This window comes from Bubalus bubalis, chromosome 20 (genome assembly GCF_019923935.1).
Source record: "Bubalus bubalis isolate 160015118507 breed Murrah chromosome 20, NDDB_SH_1, whole genome shotgun sequence".
Classification (NCBI taxonomy): domain Eukaryota; kingdom Metazoa; phylum Chordata; class Mammalia; order Artiodactyla; family Bovidae; genus Bubalus; species Bubalus bubalis.
The window spans coordinates 1107583-1125010 of record NC_059176.1 but is presented as its reverse complement, the minus strand read 5'-3'; the positions used below and the strand labels follow the sequence as shown (position 1 = coordinate 1125010).

General features: G+C 63.4%; 1 protein-coding gene across 2 annotated transcripts; it reads right to left on the bottom strand.

The window, feature by feature from the left end:
• Positions 1-267: 267 nt before the first annotated feature.
• GPR132 (G protein-coupled receptor 132) lies at positions 268-9805 on the bottom strand. Of its 2 annotated transcripts, XM_025270960.3 has the most exons (3): positions 9620-9805; positions 5737-5837; positions 268-2339 (listed from the first exon to the last, which is right to left on the bottom strand). In XM_025270960.3, exons 2-3 carry the CDS (start codon positions 5741-5743, stop codon positions 1228-1230), a joined length of 1119 nt encoding a protein of 372 aa, XP_025126745.2. In that variant the 5' UTR covers positions 5744-5837; positions 9620-9805; the 3' UTR covers positions 268-1227. The 2 variants fall into 2 exon arrangements, with proteins under 2 accessions (XP_025126745.2, XP_025126744.2); XM_025270959.3 differs by lacking the exons at positions 5737-5837; positions 9620-9805 and adding an exon at positions 2591-3497.
• Between the last annotated feature and the right edge of the window lie 7623 nt (positions 9806-17428).

Genomic DNA, 17428 nt, shown 5'->3' with positions numbered 1-17428 from the left:
CTCCGGAGGCCGAGGGAGAGGCCTGGAGCCCAGGCCCCCAGGGCCCCCCAACGCCTCGATCCAGACCTCCAGCCTGACAGCTGGGAGATCCTGCGGTGATTAGTTACAGCAGCCCCAGGAATCCTGTGTCAGCCTCAAGGGAACGCCCTGTGAACACTCCGGACTTTTCTAGAACCCGCCCCTCACCTGGAGAGCCGGGCACGCTCCCTCCCCCAGCCTGGCCCTCCCCCTGAGCCTGAGAAGTAAAGTGACGTTTCTGCACCTGAGGACTTTGGCACTGACGTGTTCTCTTGTGTTTTTATTCCCAGATGTGAAATCACATGTCTTAGGGTCTTTCACAGTAAAGCTCACCCATCGAGGCGGCCTTAGAGAAGCGGGAGCAGAATTTGCCCTGACACCACCTCGGGGCTGCGTGCGGTCAGCCCCGCCACTGACCCACTGAGGCCGGGGTCACGGGCCCTGCTACCGATGAGGACGCAGAGGCAGCACTGTGCCTGGCCTGGCCCTCGGCAGCCACCCCACAGGGGAGCCAGGAAGCCTCCGTGCTGACTACTTGCCAGGTCCTCGGGGCCCTTGGGCGTGTCCCCCTGCCTGGGGCGCCCCTCGGCCCTCCCAGCCCACAGGCGTGCTTGCCACGCACACACGGGGCTTCCTCCGGAGGCCACGTGGACTGCACCCCACCTTGCAGCTCTGCCCAACCCTGCGGCTCCCCTCAGGGCCCCAGTGCTGAGCTGTCCCGGCCAAGGGCCTGGGATACAACTGGCCCAAGGGTACAGTTTGCATGGACGACCTGGGGCAGAAGCAGAAACGCCCAGCCACTTAATCGCATCCAAGTGACGCTTGCAGAAAAGCTCAGGAAATAAAGTCATCACGCAGAGGCTGACAGGCAGCTCCGACACACGGCCTGTGCCAGCTGCCAGAGCACCAGGCGGGCACACGGCCTGCGCCAGCCGCCCTGCTGTGCGCTCATAGCGGACAGCGCCTGCCAGAGCAAGTGCTCCCACCTGCCATGTGCTTTTCCCGCGGCCAGCAGGCTTGCCCTTACCCAGTCTGTGCTGCCACCTTCCCTGAGGCTTCTGCTCAGCCAGGACCCCCGGCGGCAGAGACTCCAGGGACCAGAAATTGGGGGCGAACCATTAAGAGGGGGCTCTCCAGCCAGTACCGTGGACACTGGCTAGCGGGCTCCAAGCAGCACCGGGTGGCCAGCCCTGAACTCCTGTGCTGGGCTCAGCAGGACCCCTCGGCCAGCCCCTCTGGGGTGCCTGGTGATGGCTCTGGTGCGTGGATGGGCTCAGGGAAGGCATAGCTGTTTGTGAGGGACATGGGCGACCGTGCCTCATCTGAGTCCTTCGAGCACGTGAGCTTGGTGTTGTCCATCTTCGTGGACCACTTTTTCCACCCCTTGTGCATTCTGCACACTTCCTGGCGTGTCGCTTCCGCGGCCAGCACGTAGATGATGGGGTCAGCCACGCTGTTCACGGTGGCCAGGCTCAGGAACACCACGGAGACCGTGTACAGGTGGATTTCAAGGGTGCACACAGGGTCTGCGGCCCCTCTGTAGTAGGAAAAGGCGACGGCTTTGATCAGGAGCACCAGGTGATAGGGGGCGAAGCAGACCAGGAAGATGGCCACGACCGCAATGGCCAGGACCCTCACCTTGGCCTTCTGGGCAGCGCTCAGGCTGGTGCTCAGCTGGACAGTCCTGAAGATGCGCTGGTTGGTGACGGCAATGATGGACAGCGGGACGGCAAAGCCCACCGTGAAGCGTGCGTAGTAGTACCCGGCCACCCTGCGGTCCATCGGCAGCGTCTCGAAGCAGGTTCCGTTGTGCTCCATCTTGAACACCGGGGAGTGGACGAGCCCGACGAGAAGGAAGACCACCGCGGAGACGAGGATGGCGGTCTTCTGGTGGCGGCGGCCCCGCATCTCCAGTGCGTACACCACCGCAAGGAAGCGGTCACAGGAGATGCAGCACAGGAAGAGGATGCTGAGGTAGAGATTGCAGAAGAAGACGTAGGCGGCCGCCTTGCAGGCCCAGGGGCTGAGCGGCCAGCGGTGCCCGTGCTGGATGTAGATGACCCAGAGCGGCAGGGTGCTGATGTAGAGCAGCTCGCAGAGCGCCAGGCAGAAGAGGTAGACGGCCAGCACGTGGCCCTGGCGTGCCTGCAGCAGCGTGAGCCAGGCCGTCAGGCCGTTGGCCGGCAGGCCCAGCGCGCACACGCCGCTGTACACGGTCACCAGGAACACCCTGCTGTCGTTGAAGGGCACGTCGCATGTGTGGGAAGACCCGCCCATCGACAGGACCCCCAGCACAGGGCCGATCTCTAGCGTGGCGTTTCCTGTGGGGCACAGACAAGCATGAGGGCGGGCGTGGCCGGGGACCACGTGGATCAGATCACCTGGAGCGACCCTCCGAGCTCGTGGAGTCTCGCAGGGAGGGCCCGCTCCCACAACGCAGGGCCCGCAGACCCTCCCACAGCCCAGCTTTCTCTCCTGTCCGGCAGCAGTTGTGTGCGTATATCTAGTGGGGCGTCACCCGGGGGCATTTCCTGAGTGAAGGGGGGCTGTCCTCCCAAGGGGAGGCGCTGACCTTTGGAATCCTTGGGCAGGTGTCCTGACTCAAAACCCACACCCACCCTCTGTGGGTGGGTCCACGTCCCCTCGGGAAACAGACAGACAGAATCAGTCGCGGAATATAAAACCAGCCCCGACAGCTTGGGCCTGGCCGTGTCCTCCGTTGACTCAGGCATGCGGGGCAGTCGCCGCTGTCCATCATCACGTGACGCCCCGGCCCACAGCACGCGCAGGGACCCGGAGACGCCAGGACGCCCAGCGCCCACACCCGCCCCCCACTTTCCTCTTTCCTCCACCCCATCAGCTCAGCCGTGCTCTCACACCGTCCTTTGGAGGCGTCCCTGGGGCTCCGCAGGGCTCGCGCTGGGACCGTGCCGAGGCTGGCGGGTGGGCACAGGGAGCGAATGCCCCCCGGGCTTCGGGGTCCCTGTTGGGAGCAGGAAGAATGTGAGCCTGGCCTGTGGAGGTGCTGTCCGTGTAAAGGCCTGGTTCTCCAAGAGTGGACAGCGGAGATGGAGCAGCCCCTTGAGGTCAGCGGGAGCTGCGGGCAGTGCCCAGGTGCAGACAGGCCTCTCTGGATGCAGTGGCCTCTGGCAAGGGTGGGCCCCGGTACCCAGCCAAGGGACTGGACAGTGGGCCGCACAGGGCGGGGCGGCCCCAGTGATGGCGCAGAACGTGGCTCTCGCTTCTGTAGCCTGGTGACCCCTGAGGCGTGAAGACTCTTTGGTTACTTACAGTCGAGGTTGAAGACCCCTGGGCCCTTCCACAGGCCTTTCCAATGGCCAAAGAAACCTCGGCACATTCCAAAGCTGGCATGACCGTGGGCGTTTCGCCGTGGCCGGCTGTGAAGGCGGGAGGAGAGCCATGCTTCCCCGGTGGCTCAGTGGCAAAGAACCCGCCCGCAGTGCAGGAGATGAAGGAGACCCAGGTTCGATCCCTGGGTTGGCAAGATCTCCTGGAGGAGGAAATGGCAACCCACTCCAGTGTTCTTGCTTAGAGAATCCCAGGGATCAGGGAGCCTGGCGGGCTACAGTCCATGGGGTTGCAAAGAGTCGGACATGCCTGGGTGACTGAGCAGGGGCTCACAGTGAGGGCGGGTGGCGAGCAGTGAGGCTGTGAAGGAGGCCGAAGGCCCATCGAGAAGGGCCGGACGGCTGGCCCCAGGGCGGTGGAGGCGACGGCCCGCAGGGTGACCCCAAAGTCCAACTGCACCCTCATCCGTTTCCCCCCGTTTTTAAAATTCTAGTAAAACATACATAAGGTATATGTATATGGAGAAGGCAATGGCACCCCACTCAAGTGCTCTTGCCTGGAGACTCCCATGGATGGAAGGGCCTGGTGGACTGCAGTCCATGGGGTCGCTAGGAGTCGGACACAACTGAGTGACTTCACTTTCACTTTTCACTTTCATGCATTGGAGAAGCAAATGGCAGCCCACTCCAGTGTTCTTGCCTGGAGAATCCCAGGGACGGGGGAGCCTGGTGGGCTGCCGTCTATGGGGTCGCACAGAGTCGGACACGACTGACGCGACTTAGCAGCATACATAAGGTAAAAATGGCGATCTTAACCCTCCACGCGTCTGCTTCTGAGGCCCAAAGCGCCTTCACACTGCTGTATGGCCTTCACCACGTCTGTCTGCAGAAATTTCTCATCTCGCAAAACTGAAACTCTGTCCTGATTTAACCCCCAGCCCCTCCTAGGAGTGCACGGTAAAGAGTGTGACCTTGGACGTCCCCGGTGGTCCAGTGGTTGAGAATCCGCCGGCCCATGCAGGGGACACGGCCTCGGTCCCAGGTCTGGGAAGATGGCATGTGCGGCTGGGCAGCGAGGCCCGGGAGCCACGCCTGCTGAGCCCACTCTGGAGCCTGTGCCCCGCAACTAGAGGAGCCCACGCATGGCAACGAAGACCCAGCAGTCAAAGATAAACAACAAATAAGATTACAGAGAGAATATGTCCTGCGACTGGGCACTGCATCCTCAGAGCCACGGGTCCTTCTCAGGGCAGCTCAGAGTCGCTTGTGGCTGGACCACAGGTGTGTCTCCACTCCCCTGGCCAGGGACACAGGCTGCTGTGATCGTGGGTGTGCGATGCCTTCTCCACACCTGCGTTCACTTCCTTTGAGCGCGTATTGCTGGCTCGTGTGATGAGCCCCTCGGTAGCTTTCTGAGGACCCTCCAGACGGTTTCCACGGCAGCTGCTCCATTTTCCATCTCCACATCCTCAGCCACGCTGGGTCTTTCTATTTTGGCAGTGGCCATCCGGATGTGTGTGAGCCGGTCCCTTCTCTGAGGCCCCACCCCCGCCCTAACCCCCTGGGACGTGGGTTTCATTCCATGTGCAGACGGAGGGTGCGGGAGAGTCACCAGACCCAGGCGTCAGTTCCCCACACGAGAGCTGGCAGCACCCAGCAAAGGGGCCGGGGGTGTGTGGGGAGCAGCCGGCGGGAGGGCACTTCTCGGGTGGGAGGCAGCTGACACCTGTCTTGGCCCAACCTGGCCCGGCCTGGACCGACTGTCCCCTCTGGTCGGACAAGTCCTCCACGAACCGACAGCCCACCACCTGGACCACAGCATCGCCCTGGGTCCATCCCAGTGCCGACCCTGTCTTCCAACCCCTTGGGAGGCAGGGTGTGAGGGCTCCCGAAGCCCAGATGGAGACTCAGGTAAGGCCTGTGGGCCCCTTCCTGCTCCCGGGTCCCCCACCAACCGCTCGCCCTCAAGGGTGCCCCCTGGACTCAGCATAGTTCAGTCACACGCCACCTGCTGGGGCCACGTGGGCAGCAGGCGGGGTCCCGTCTTCACCTGCTCGTGCCCCGTCCCCACCCCCAGCCATCTGGCGACCACACCTGGGCACACGGGTGAGGGCGCCCCTGCCCCGGGCCACTCAGAGGACCTGAACTCCTGGGAAAGGAGCCTTCTGTGCTGGGGCAGACGAGCCCCAGGAGACAGAGAGGCAGGCTCTGCGGGGCCCAGGCCCCTCACAGGATGGGGCGCCTCTGGCTTTACTGTCTCCAGGTTAGTTTTTATTTCGAGAAGTCTCCTTTTGCATGCTAATTTTTGAAGCAATTATAGCTGTTATGAGACCAGGTACACTGTAGAAAAATTCACACGGGCTCCCTCCTAAAGGTTCCTAGTCACAGGAGGCCCGGGTGGGGCTCTCACCTGGCATGTCCGCAGGCTCCAGGCGCAGGGCCAGGCAGCAGTGCCCGTCACACGGCGGAGACGGGGCTGTGGAGACGTTCGCTCCCAGAGTGTAAAGTGACCTGGAGCAAGAGTGGGCAGAAATTGCTTTAGGGAAATCAGATTAAATCACAAATCAAGCTGTTTGACAAATGGTTAGTGAGCACTTGTTACATGCCAAGTCTTGGATTTCGGCCTTGCCTGGTAGCTCAGATGGTAAAGCATCCGCCTGCAATGCAGAGACCTGGGTGGGGAAGACTCCCTGGAGAAGGAAATGGCAACCCACTCCAGTATTCTTGCCTAGAGAATCCCGTGGACAGAGGAGCCTGGTGGGTCACAGTCCACGGGGTTGCAATGAGTCGGACACGACTGAGCAACAAAACACGCAAGTCTCGTGTTTACCCTGCGGATACGACAGCAGAGTCTCAATATAGAAAGAAGTCCCACAGATCAACAAAAACAAGTGTCAAAGCTGATAATTCACGAAAGTGAAAACACCTCAACTTGAAGAACACTCAACTCCGCTCACGCACTCAAAACAATGTGTGTACAAAACAACCAAACGGCGATCTCTGTCTTGCCCGTGAGATTGGCACAGATAAAGAACTTCAGCTCTTAGTGTTGGTGAGTGAGTGTGGAAGTGGGCTCCTCCACGCTGGGGACGGGGGCATAAACGGGCACAGAGGCTTTCCAGCGCAATCTGGCAACGCGCCTCAAAGGTCTTCAGTGCGCTTAACCTTTGACAGGGTGAAATCCCTTCCAGGAGTTCTCCTGATGAAACAGCTACCTGAGATTCAAAGTGCACGGCCTGCACCCCTGTGAAAGGGACTGGGACCCCAGCCCAGGCAGGGACGGGCAGGCTCCAGGGTGCTGGCCAATGGGGCAGCATCCCGGCCCCCACCCCTGCTTCCTTCCTGAACCAGAGAGCCCCTAGCACAGGCCCCATCCTAGCAGCCAGAGAGGGTCTGAGGGAGGGTCTTCCCCGCCGGCCTGGAGCCCAGCCCCCACCCGCGGGAGCCGGCGGCTGAAGGCGCCCACGCCGGGAGGGGTTGTCTGTGATGCCAGCAGGCGAGCTAACTAGAAATAACAGGAAACCAAGCTGTTTCCCTGAAACTGCATAAAGTTCATCAGCTTAGAAAGAGTTTATAAGCAAGACCTCGAAAATACAAAGGTGAGATGCAGGAAAGAGTCAGAGAAACACCATTAACATTCTGAAACTGATGTCCTGACCGACTGGTGTGTGTGGGCCTGGGGGTCCCTGGGTCTTCCTGTCCATCCCCTAACTCACCACCATGCTCAGCCAATGAAGGGGGGCTGAGCCCAACAAAGGGGGCTCTGGGAAGGCGGGTGTCCACTGTGAGGGTGGCCCACATGAGCTGCAGTTGTGTGGGGGGGGTGCCAACCCACCTAGGAGCCGTCAGGACGCCCCTGAACCACGTGAGCCCGGGAGGAGACCCCCAGCCCCACCCTGGGATAGAGGCCAGTCCCTTTGTAAGAACTGAGATTCGGGAAAGCTGGGGCGAGTGGTCCCTCCCCCAGGGCAGCCCTGCCAGCTCCTCCCTGAACAGCTGGGAGCAGAGGTGGACTGCTGTCTCTAGAAGTCACTTCTGCAAAAGCCAGAGGAAGTGGCCCAACTGATGGTGTGCATCCCCCAGCGGGGGCGAGGCCTGTGGGCAGAGGTCTGTACCGAGAGCGCAGACTGGCCGAGGCCGGGCGGTGTCTGGGCCCTGGCTGGCGCCCCCCCGCCCCGCCCTCCTGTGCAGAGCACTGACTCTGGGTCCGGGGCGGCGGCCGTGACTGTCGGTGCCCTCGTCGGCCTGGACTGGCGGGTGGGGGCGGGGGGCGTGTTGGGAGGAGCGGGGCGGGGGCGGGAACGCTGCACAAGGCCCAGCCCAGGGCGACCAGCGGCTGGGACGGCCCTATCCCAACGGCGCAGTCCTGCCCTGCCCAGGCCCGGGGGGTTCCTGCCTCTCCACCCACCTCCAGGCCGTTTGCCCCGCAGAGCCTGGCCCATCCTGGGGCTCCTCCGGGCCATGCCACCCCCCCATGCACACTTGGCTTCAGATCTCCGCCCCTGGCTTCTCCGGGGTCTCTGGACCTGGTGGCCTGGCCGCCTGCTGCTTCTTCTCGTGTCCTCGGTCCTGTGCATCTGCCCCACCCCACGAGCTGAGCAACCTGGGAGGGGGCTGTGTGTCTGCCCCACCTCAGCATGTCCCATGTTGTCCCAGGTTGTCCCTGGTTGGCAGCCAAGACACCGCCCAGCCCGCCCAGGGGTGTGGTGGACTGTCCCCCCCCAGCATCCGATCCCTGCCCACCCCAGAGGCCCTGGCCCCTCCCCACCCACGCCTGGGGCTCTTGCGGGCCGGGGTTGGGGGGCCTGGGTCCCCCTTGTTCTCCCAGAGTCGGGTGCTTAGAGGGACACATCCACCCCCCCCAGGCCCAGCTGCCTGCTCTTCCCTGTCCTCACCAGCATCCTGTCCATCTTGGGAGACCCACAGGGTGGTCCGAGCTCAGGGGACATGGAGTGACAGACCCCACAGGAGGCTTTAGGGGATGAGCCCACCCTGCCGCAATGCCGGCCTGGGCCTGGGGGCTCAGGGTCCCTGCTCTGCGCTCTTAGGAGGGGTGGGGGCCACAGTAGCCGCAGGCCAGGGGGTGGGTGGCCTGGGTCAGCCTGAGGCTCCTGCTCTTGGGTTCCAGCAGCTGTGGACGCCGGCCCCGTCCCTGCCCTCCCTGGGCACCACCCCGGCAGCTGCACATCCCGGGAGGGCCCACGGAACCCCCCGGAGGGAGAGACACGACCGGGAGTGACCTGGCCCGCAGAGCTGTCCCCGGACACGCCACAGCCCGTGGGGGCCACGCGTCCCTCCCTTCATTTGGAACACACATTGAAAGGTTTGACTCTGGAGCTTTCTAAACAGGCACCGCCAAAGCACCGAGGACCAGCCCGCCCATGGGCCTCGCCTCCCGGTTCCTGTCACACATCATGGACCCGGCCGTGTTGGCTGCCGGCCTGTCCTGTGGCCGCCCTGCGGCGCCTTTGCCCGATTTGCACCTTCGCCCCTTTTGCCTCGGCTGGAACTTTTGGGTCATTTCCATTTCCTACCCCTGCCTCCTCACGCCAGCGTGCTGACTTCATTTCTGTCTGCCCACGGCTTACACTTTGGGGCGGGACCTCCTGACCTGCGGCGAGTTCACTGCTCTCACCAAGCGGCCCGGCCTCTCCAGCCCCAGGCATCCATCTTCACCGCTCCCCTTTAGGAAGGCTTGCACCTGCGTCTCCCGGACGGCTAGCGAGGTTGGACAGCCCCTCCTTGATCCATGGTCCCTGGAGGCATCTGTGTCCCCCGACTCTGTCTGGAGGGTCCCTTAAAACGTCACCCTGTCGCCACCCAGGTGGGGATGGCGGGAAGCACCTGGTCCTCAGCAGCCAAAGCCCCGGCCCTCCATTCCCGGGAGACACCCCGGGACCCCGCACTGGGCCCAGCACTGGACCTCGTCCCAAGGGGCCAGCCAGCCGCCCGGCCAGCAGGGCCCCCGTCTTGTGGTCCCTCCTCAAACCCACACGGCCCCGGAGGCCAGGGCGGCAGTGCCTTATTCCCACCCGCACCCCCAGAGCAGCAGCAAGCACACGTCCTCTGGGGGCCAGGGAGCTTCCCCGCAGTGGGGTCAGGCCCCCGCACCTGCTTCCCGCCGCCGGCCCTGGAACTCCCAGGCTCCCTCCCCAGGGCCCCTGGTGCCCTGGGGTCTCTCTCGGTGAAGGACCCCAGTTAGGACCCTCCACCGAGCCCCCACCTTCATGCCGAGGAGCCGCTTCTGCTTTTAGCCCCCGACCCTGACGCTCCCACGGGACCCCGGGACTCACCCGGCCCACGGCCTCGCGTTCCTCTCGGCAGACGTGGCTGAGAGCTTTCAGGAAGTAACAGCAGTCTCTAGAACTCCCCAAAACCGCAAACAGAGCAAGACCGGGGTGGGCCAAGCGGCGGAGGTGTCTTCTCACTGGTGGTGAGACGGTGGCCTCATCACTTTCCTGACAACGGATCCAGGGCTGCTTCTGCTCGCACTTCTGGCAACACCCAGAGCTGCTTTCACTCAGGACTTCCCCGGCCACTGGGCCAGAGGTGGGGCCAGCTGGCGTGAGCTGCGGGGACCTACTGAGCCCAGACAGCATGGCTGCACCCCCGGGGCGGGGACCCCCAGGAGCCCCTGCGCTCAGACCTCGAGGGCCTCCCAGGCTGGTGGGCGCAGAGCAGGGCTGCCCCCAGGAGGGCTTGCCCCTGGGCACTCGAGGGGCACGGGGAGCTGGGCTGCCCCCAGGAGGCCTCGCCCCTGGGCACTCGAGGGGCGCAGGAAGCCGGGCTGCCTCTGGGCACCGTCCCACGGGCCCAGGACAGCACCTAGCCCCAGCGCCCAGCTGCCTCACTGAAGCCCCCTCTCTGGCCCTGTCCTGGGGAGGGCCCTGCAGGAAAGGCCAGCATGCCCTGTGCTGGGCCCTGGGCCTCGGTGCTGTCCCTGAGCCCCCGGACCCCCTGTAGCTGATCCCAGCCAGGCCGGGGTGCGTATGTGGGTGAGTTTCTCTTGAGGGGTCCATGGGATCCCCCAGGAAGCCAGGGTCCACTCGGGAAGGCAGGGCTTGCAGGACACCAGCCTAACGCACACGCCACTGTCCTCAGAAGATGGCGGGCTGCAAGTAACCCACCACCTCACTTGGTCACACTGGGCTGGATCTGGGCTTTGAGGTGAGGCACTGGGGGCCCTCCCTGCACCCCCTGCTGCAGTCCCAGCTCTCCAGCCCAGCTCAGGACTGGGCCCCCTAACCTTTGTGGGCCACGTGTCCCCAGCAGCAAGGCAGCAGGTGGAACCAAGGCCCCTGCCCAGTGCGTCCAGGACTGGGGGCCCCAGGAGGGCAGGTGCCCACTTGGCACTTTTCCTCGGGACGTTGCCTTGCGGTTGGAGGCTGGCTCCCTCTCAGCAACCTCTCCACACAGAGTGCTCTCTCAGGGGGGTCCCAGAGTGCCTGGGGAGCCGGCTGTGCGGCGCCTGCAAATCTGGGCATAAGACTCACCTCAGCCCCCCGACACCTGCCCAGGGGCGACGGTGTCGACCACAGGCCACTGCCAAGGGCACCACCCACCACCCAGGGGCGCAGGCCCAGACGAGCGGTCTGCAGCGGACCCGAGGCTTGGTGGTCCAGGGCGCCCCTCGGGGTCTGAGGACCTAGGGCCTCAGCAGGAGCAGAGCCTGCTGCAGGGCTGCGGGCCGGTGCCCTCAGGGACGCCGGGGGACCGCTGCCATCGCAGGGCAGCCTGGGCCCTCCCGGGACTGCTGCACGTGCTGTCCCCCGGAGGCACTGCGTGTTCCCGGCTGCTGAGCCCCCAGCAGACGAGCTTGGGCCACCGTCCCCCTGGGCCGTGGCCGTGGGATCAAGGAGGGCAGCCGAGCCCTCCCTTGGGTTACTCAGGGGGCCTGGGAAGGGAGCCGTGCCCCGAGGAGCTGGGGACTGCGAGCAGTGGGGCAGCAGCAGCGCCCACCCCACCTGCTTCCCGGCGCAACTCCCTGCCAGCGGGGCAGGCGTGGGCAATGGGGTTTCAGGGGAGCCAGGGGCCTGGTGCGTTTCCAGAAGGCTGAGTGTCTGCAGGCAGGATAAGGGGCCATGCTGCAGCCCATTTTCTCAACACGCCCGAGGGCTGCTCAAGTAGAGGCCACTAGCTCCCGGGGCCCCCCTTCTGCCAGGCAGGCACCCCTGATTCCATCTGCAGCATCACTTCACCTCCCCATGACAGGGGAACATTAGTCGTTGTTTTAAGCGGGTCATATAGTCACAGATTTAAACCTGAAAAGACGAAGCCGGGCGGGGGTGGCGACCCCCTGGGGCACCTTCCACACGCCTGCGGGGCAGCGCGCTCCTCCAGGCCGCGGGTCTCCGCTCCCCTCACAGCCTCGGAGGGCTTTATAGGCAAAGGAGGGGAGTCCTGACGGCCCCAGTGACCACCACCCACACCAGTGCCAGAACTTCTAGATGAGCTTCGTGACTGTGAGCAGAATCGGACCCCTGGCTCAGTGCCGTGTTCCCCTGCAGAGCCTCTGCACGCCCTGCCCACCCTCCTCGGCCCCGACAGCTGGCTGGTGGTGCCAGGCGGCTCACGGCGGGCACAGTGCGCCCGGCACGCGTACTTGGTTGGTGTCGGGCATCTCGGTGGCCCCGCTCGGATGCAGCGCTCCCCGACACCCACTTCCTGAGGTGGGCTGGCCGGCTGCCCCCCGATATGTCGCACAGTCTAGATGTGCGTGACTGGGGGTTCCCCGCGTCGCTTAACGTGATCCCTCACCGCGGGTTTCCCGGGTCTGGGAAGTGGGTCTGAAGCCCCGGCTGGTTCAGTCAGTGTTTCTGGCGCTGGGATCCCCGTCGTGAAGGCATGCCTGGTCTCGTCCCCCACCCCGGACCTCCCACTCCCCACCCCAGGGCGGCCTCCGCACTCGGTCTTTTGAGTGGTGACGTTGCCATCGCGTGGTGTCTGCATCTGTGATGGAGCAGGCCTGGGGGCGGTTAGGGAGCTGGGGCCTCCTGCTCCCCCAGCAAAGGGCAGCAAGCCACCTCCTGCCGCAGCTAAGACGTCAGACTCTTTCTCACTATCTCTGCCTGAGTATCACTAGGGACTCAGAGATTTTCACTGCAGTAATTATAGATAGCAAAATCTACCGTTATAACTGCTTTCAAGAGATCGCTGCCGTGACCAGCAGCCTCATGTTGCTGTGTGACCGTCACCGCATCGTCTGTCTCCAGGACGCTCATCTCCCCAAACAGAAACCCTGTCCCCGCTAAGCCCCGGCTCCCCAGCCCTCCCCCACCCCCCTGCTCTCTGTCTCTGTGGGTCTGACTGCTCCAGGGACCCCCGATGAGTGGACTCTCCCAGGAGCATCCTTTTGTGACGGGCCTGGTTCACTCGGCATGAGGTCCTCAAGGCCTGCCCACGCCAGAGCAGGTGTCAGACGTCACTCCCCGTGTGGCTGAGTGCTGTGCCACCGTGTGGCTGGACTGCGTGTGTTTATCCGCCACCCATCCGTGGACGTGCGGGCTGCCTTGTAACACTGTTGAGGATGTGACTGTGCAGTACTCGGGGTTTGCATAGCTTCCGTGTGTCTCCTCCGTCAACTTCAGCTGTTGCCCTTGAGGACCCTCAAGTTGTCCCAGACTCGCTGGACCGTCTGCCCGCCTCTGTGGGGGTGGTCACGTGCTCCGTCTCTTCAGCTTTGTTCTTACGCCACGTTTGGCCCCTCCGTCTCCAAACGGTCCCCGCCTGGACCAGGCCCTACTTCCTCATGCGTTGGTCTGTCTGTGCCACCCTGATCCACTGGGAGATGACCGTTTTTTTCTTCTTCCAGAAAGTCTGCCAGGCTGTCCTGACTGCTGGCCGCTGTCCCCACCTAACTCTTGAGCCTCACTGATGCTGCGTCACTGAATCGGGGGCTGGGGAGGGGAAGCAGGGGCTCCGGGGTTTCCTCGGGACTTGGTGCTTTCACAAGGAGTTCCCCAGTGCCCCCCAGAGAAGGGGCTTTCAGGGTGGTTTCGGAGAGAGCTTCCTCCGGAGAGAAGAGGCTGTGAACGAAAAGGGGCTTTACAGAAGTCATCCCAGGAGCTTGGTGATTCTGAAACTCATTACCGGCCCATCTTCCTCTGACTGGGGCACAGTTTGAATGTGAATCACAGGTCATGGGTTCAACAGAGTTAAATTGTGCTCTAAATCAGCCCAGAACAGGCTGCCCATCACCTCAGAAGCCCCAGACAGCCATGCTGAGCATGTGGAGTTCTCTCTCTCTCTCTCCCTCAGCTGGCCCAGCCGCTTCCATGGCCTTGGGAAACCAGGTGCCTTGTCTCTTGGTCAAAAATGGCTACTTGAGCTCCAGCCTTCGCATCTGCATTCCAGGTGTCGGGAAGGAAGGAAGTAGAGGAGAGTGGGGCCCCTGCTCTTTGAGGAGATGCACCAGAATCTCCAAACAGTGTTTCTGGTCCCGTCTCCTCAGGAATGCAGAGCTGCGGCCATGCCTGGCTGGGGGGATGGCTGGGAAACATGGTCTTTGATTTCATGGTGCCCACTGACCCTGGGTGCTGTTCCTAAACAAGAAGAGCTTCGGGGTATGAGGGGACGTACTGCCTCAGGTACACAGGCTCATCAGCTTCTCTTCCACTTGGCGAAGGCAGGTCCCAGACAGGTGGGCGGGATGCATGCTGGCCAGGCCCAGGGACGAAACTGCCCCCAAATGAGAAGAGGGTCCGGAGCAGGGTTGATCTGGGAGGAGGAGAGAGGAGCTTGGAGAGCAGAAGCTGGGAGAGGGAGCCTGGGGGACCAACGAGGAGGGGAGATGGAGGGGAGCGGGGCCCATGGGGCAGCTGGGGCAGCTCCGCCTAAGGAGGCTTCCTCCCCTCAGAAGCCCCAGGAGGCCCACTGCCCAGAGCCTGCGAAGCAGGGTCCTCGTGGAGAACCCAAACCTTCAGTCCCCGTGGTTCTGGCCCAGCAGCTCAACAGGCCTTGCTAGACTCCGTCTCCACCGACAGAATGTTGCTCCTCCCAGGAAGCTAAAGATGGCAAACAGCGTTACTGTTCTCTCCAGAATTTCCAGAACGACCCATCCACTTGTCAGAAGAAAGTGTCAAGCATGCTTTGCCTGGTGGTATTTTGGGAACCCAGGATCACCAGTGTCTGTTGGAGGCACCGGAGGGTTCTGGACACAGGTCAGGGTCACTGGCCACCGATTCCTGCTCTGTGATAGGCCCTCCCCCTCTGTCTGTCCCCTAGTCCACAAGCCCTGGGGGCTACGGGTTTGCACCCCACTCTCTTTGGTCCCTGAGTCCACCCATCCCTTGTGCATACGCCCCACGAGAGGAAACCATTCTCTAAAGACTATGCTCGAGACTTCCCTGGTGGTCTAGTGGCTAAGGCTGCGCTCCCAATACAGGGGGCCCGGGTTCGATCCCTGGTCGGGGAACTGATCCCACATGCCTTGAGGAAGAACAGAAATCCTGACTTGAGTGCAGAATTCAGACCTGGCACAGCCAAAGAAAGAAAGGATTTTTGTTTTTCTTAAAAAGACTGAACTCATATCCAGCCTCTGGACAGGAAGAATTATTCTTGGGAGGGTGAAAGGGGAAACTGAAACTTGGAGCACCGGAGGTTTGGAAAGTAGCAAGAGACTTTCTCCTTCACACAGAAAAAAAACAACAGCTGTTGGGGAGGACATGGCTACCGGGGCTTCAGAAGAAAGAGGGTGGCTGCCCCCGGCCTGGCGCAAGACAGGTGGGGACCGCAGGCCGCTGCCCCAGGCCAGACAGACTTGGCTCTAAATAGAACCCCAGTGAGGGAGTCTGCAAGGCCGTGAAGTTAATAGAAGAATGTGCAGGAGGGTGTCTTGGCAGCCTGGCCAGAGAAGGACATTAAAAATGTGTTCAAAAGCACTACATGAGGGGAAAAAGAAGGGAAGAGTCTGGCAATAACAACAGTGAGGCTTTCTGTTCAGCCAGGGATGCCTGGCCTGAGTTAATAAGTGAGGACAGAACAGGAGGCCACGGGCGCCAAGATGAACAAGAGCTCATCCTGAAGGCGCACGAGGCGCTTCTGCAGGTGGAGACAGGCATGTGAGGGGCACGGGCACCTCTCGGACATGGCTCTTGCCACTCCTGCCCTGGCCACGGCATGTCCATGTGCCCCGAGCGTGGTCCCTGGTGTGTCACGCGCCCCAAGCATGGTCCTTGGCATGTCCACACGCCCCGAGCGTGGTTCCTGGCATGTCCACATGCCCTAAGCATGGTCCCTGGCGTGTCACACGCCCCGACCGTGATCGCTGGCATGTCCACATGCCCCGAGCGTGGTCCCTGGCGTGTCCACAGGCCCTGAGCGTGGTCCCTGGTGTGTCCACGTGCCCCGAGCGTGGTCCCTGGTGTGTCCACGTGCCCCGAGCGTGGTCCCTGGCGTGTCCATGCTCCCTGAGCGTGGTCCCTGGCCTCCCCAGGGAGGGAGCCTCAGCAGGCAGAGCCCCGGTGGACAGTACTCAGTGGGGCCAGCTGGGGACCCCCAGCCAGCCCAGCTGGCAAGTGGTCACCCGGTCAGGGCTGCCCCCCAGGACTTGGGGTGGTGACTGGTGAGCCAGTCACATGGCAGCAGAAGGAGGGCGTTCGCTTCATCAGCAGCTGTTAATCAAGTGCCTACTGCGCACCAGGTCCAAGCAGGGGCACAACAGACCCTGTCCACCGTCAGGGACCCCGCTTTCCCTCAGGGCCACCCCCTCCCCGAGCATGGCCCAGACCCGGCTGCAGCCCTGCGGCCCCAGCGCCCCTCAGGACTGCAGCCCTCAGGCCCTGGTCCACCCTCAGCAGCCCGTGGGGACAGCCCGCTTTGCCTCAGGGTCCCAGGACCCAGGGAGGGTCTCAGAGGTCAGGGCCCCCCCGGGGGGCACAGCGGGATGGTTTCTGCCCAGCAGAAGCACAGTTGTGTGCGGCCAGCCACCTCCCCCAGGGCAGGGAGAGCTGGGCAGAAGCCGAGAGGCGGCCTGGAACACCTCTGCAGGCCTGGGGGTGGGGCAGTGGCCAGGGCTCCGCCTCCTTTCCTGGCCGCTACTCCCAGGCTCACTTACTGCCAAAGGTGACCCGCAGACGGCAGGTCTCCAGTGAGAGCAGGAGCCTCCCCCTGGACCCCTGCCTCGAGGCCCCCATGGGCCTCAATTCCTTGCAGCCCAGGGTCCCCAACCTGGAGGTTTTGTCCCCAAGGACACCGAGCCTCCCTGGAGGCGACGCCGGGCTTCCTACCTGGCGGGGGTGCTGCTGGAGGCTAGGGATGGTGCCAACACCCCTAACGCCCAGGAAGGGCAGCGCCCTGCAGCACAGAGAGGCTTCCAGCCCCAAACGTCAGCAGGGCCGCCAGTGGGGGGGACCCCACTGCCACCGCGTGACAGAGGCTACCCAGCAGCCCTGCTCAGAGGGGCCCCCTGACCCACTGCCACCCCAGATTCTGGGGAGGCCCTCAGAGGTGCCGGGAGGGCAGGCAGGCAGGAACTCGCCGTGAGCCCTGCGCTGCCCCGCAGGCTCTCCCTGCCTGTCACCCTCTCTACTAAGTGAAAAGCCAAATGGACCTGGGTGGGGAGCAGCTGGGGCTGGGCAGTCAGGGCGCTGGACCCATGCCCGCCCCTCCCCCCACGGACGCAGCCGAGACAGTGGCCGCACGTGGAAAAACACACCCCGGCTGGCGTGCGAGCCTCTGCTCGCGCCGGAAGCAATCCGGTTTCCTCTGCAGGAGGCTGGGGCTCCAGATGACCGCAGCTTACAGCACTCGGGTAACAGCCCGTGAGGCTGCCGGGCTGGGGGGACCAGGGTGGCCGGAACTCATGGTCTGGCCGCCAGGTTAGCGAGTGTTTGCCGAGCGCTGGGTGGCAGGAGTCACGGCTCTCCCGAGGCGCCCACAATCTTGGCAGGTGGCCAGCTGTGGTCGGGAGGGCATGGATGGGGCGGCAGGGGGCAGTGCCAGGCTGGGGAGGGGCCGGGCCTGCAGCTGGGGTCCCAGGTGACCAGGCAGGGGTGCAGCCAACCCACAGTCGGGGCTCTGCTCAGGGCAGGGCAGAGGGGTGTGCGTGTACACATGTATGTGTGAAGCCACAACCTCCACTCCCAGCGCATGGGCTGCCCCCA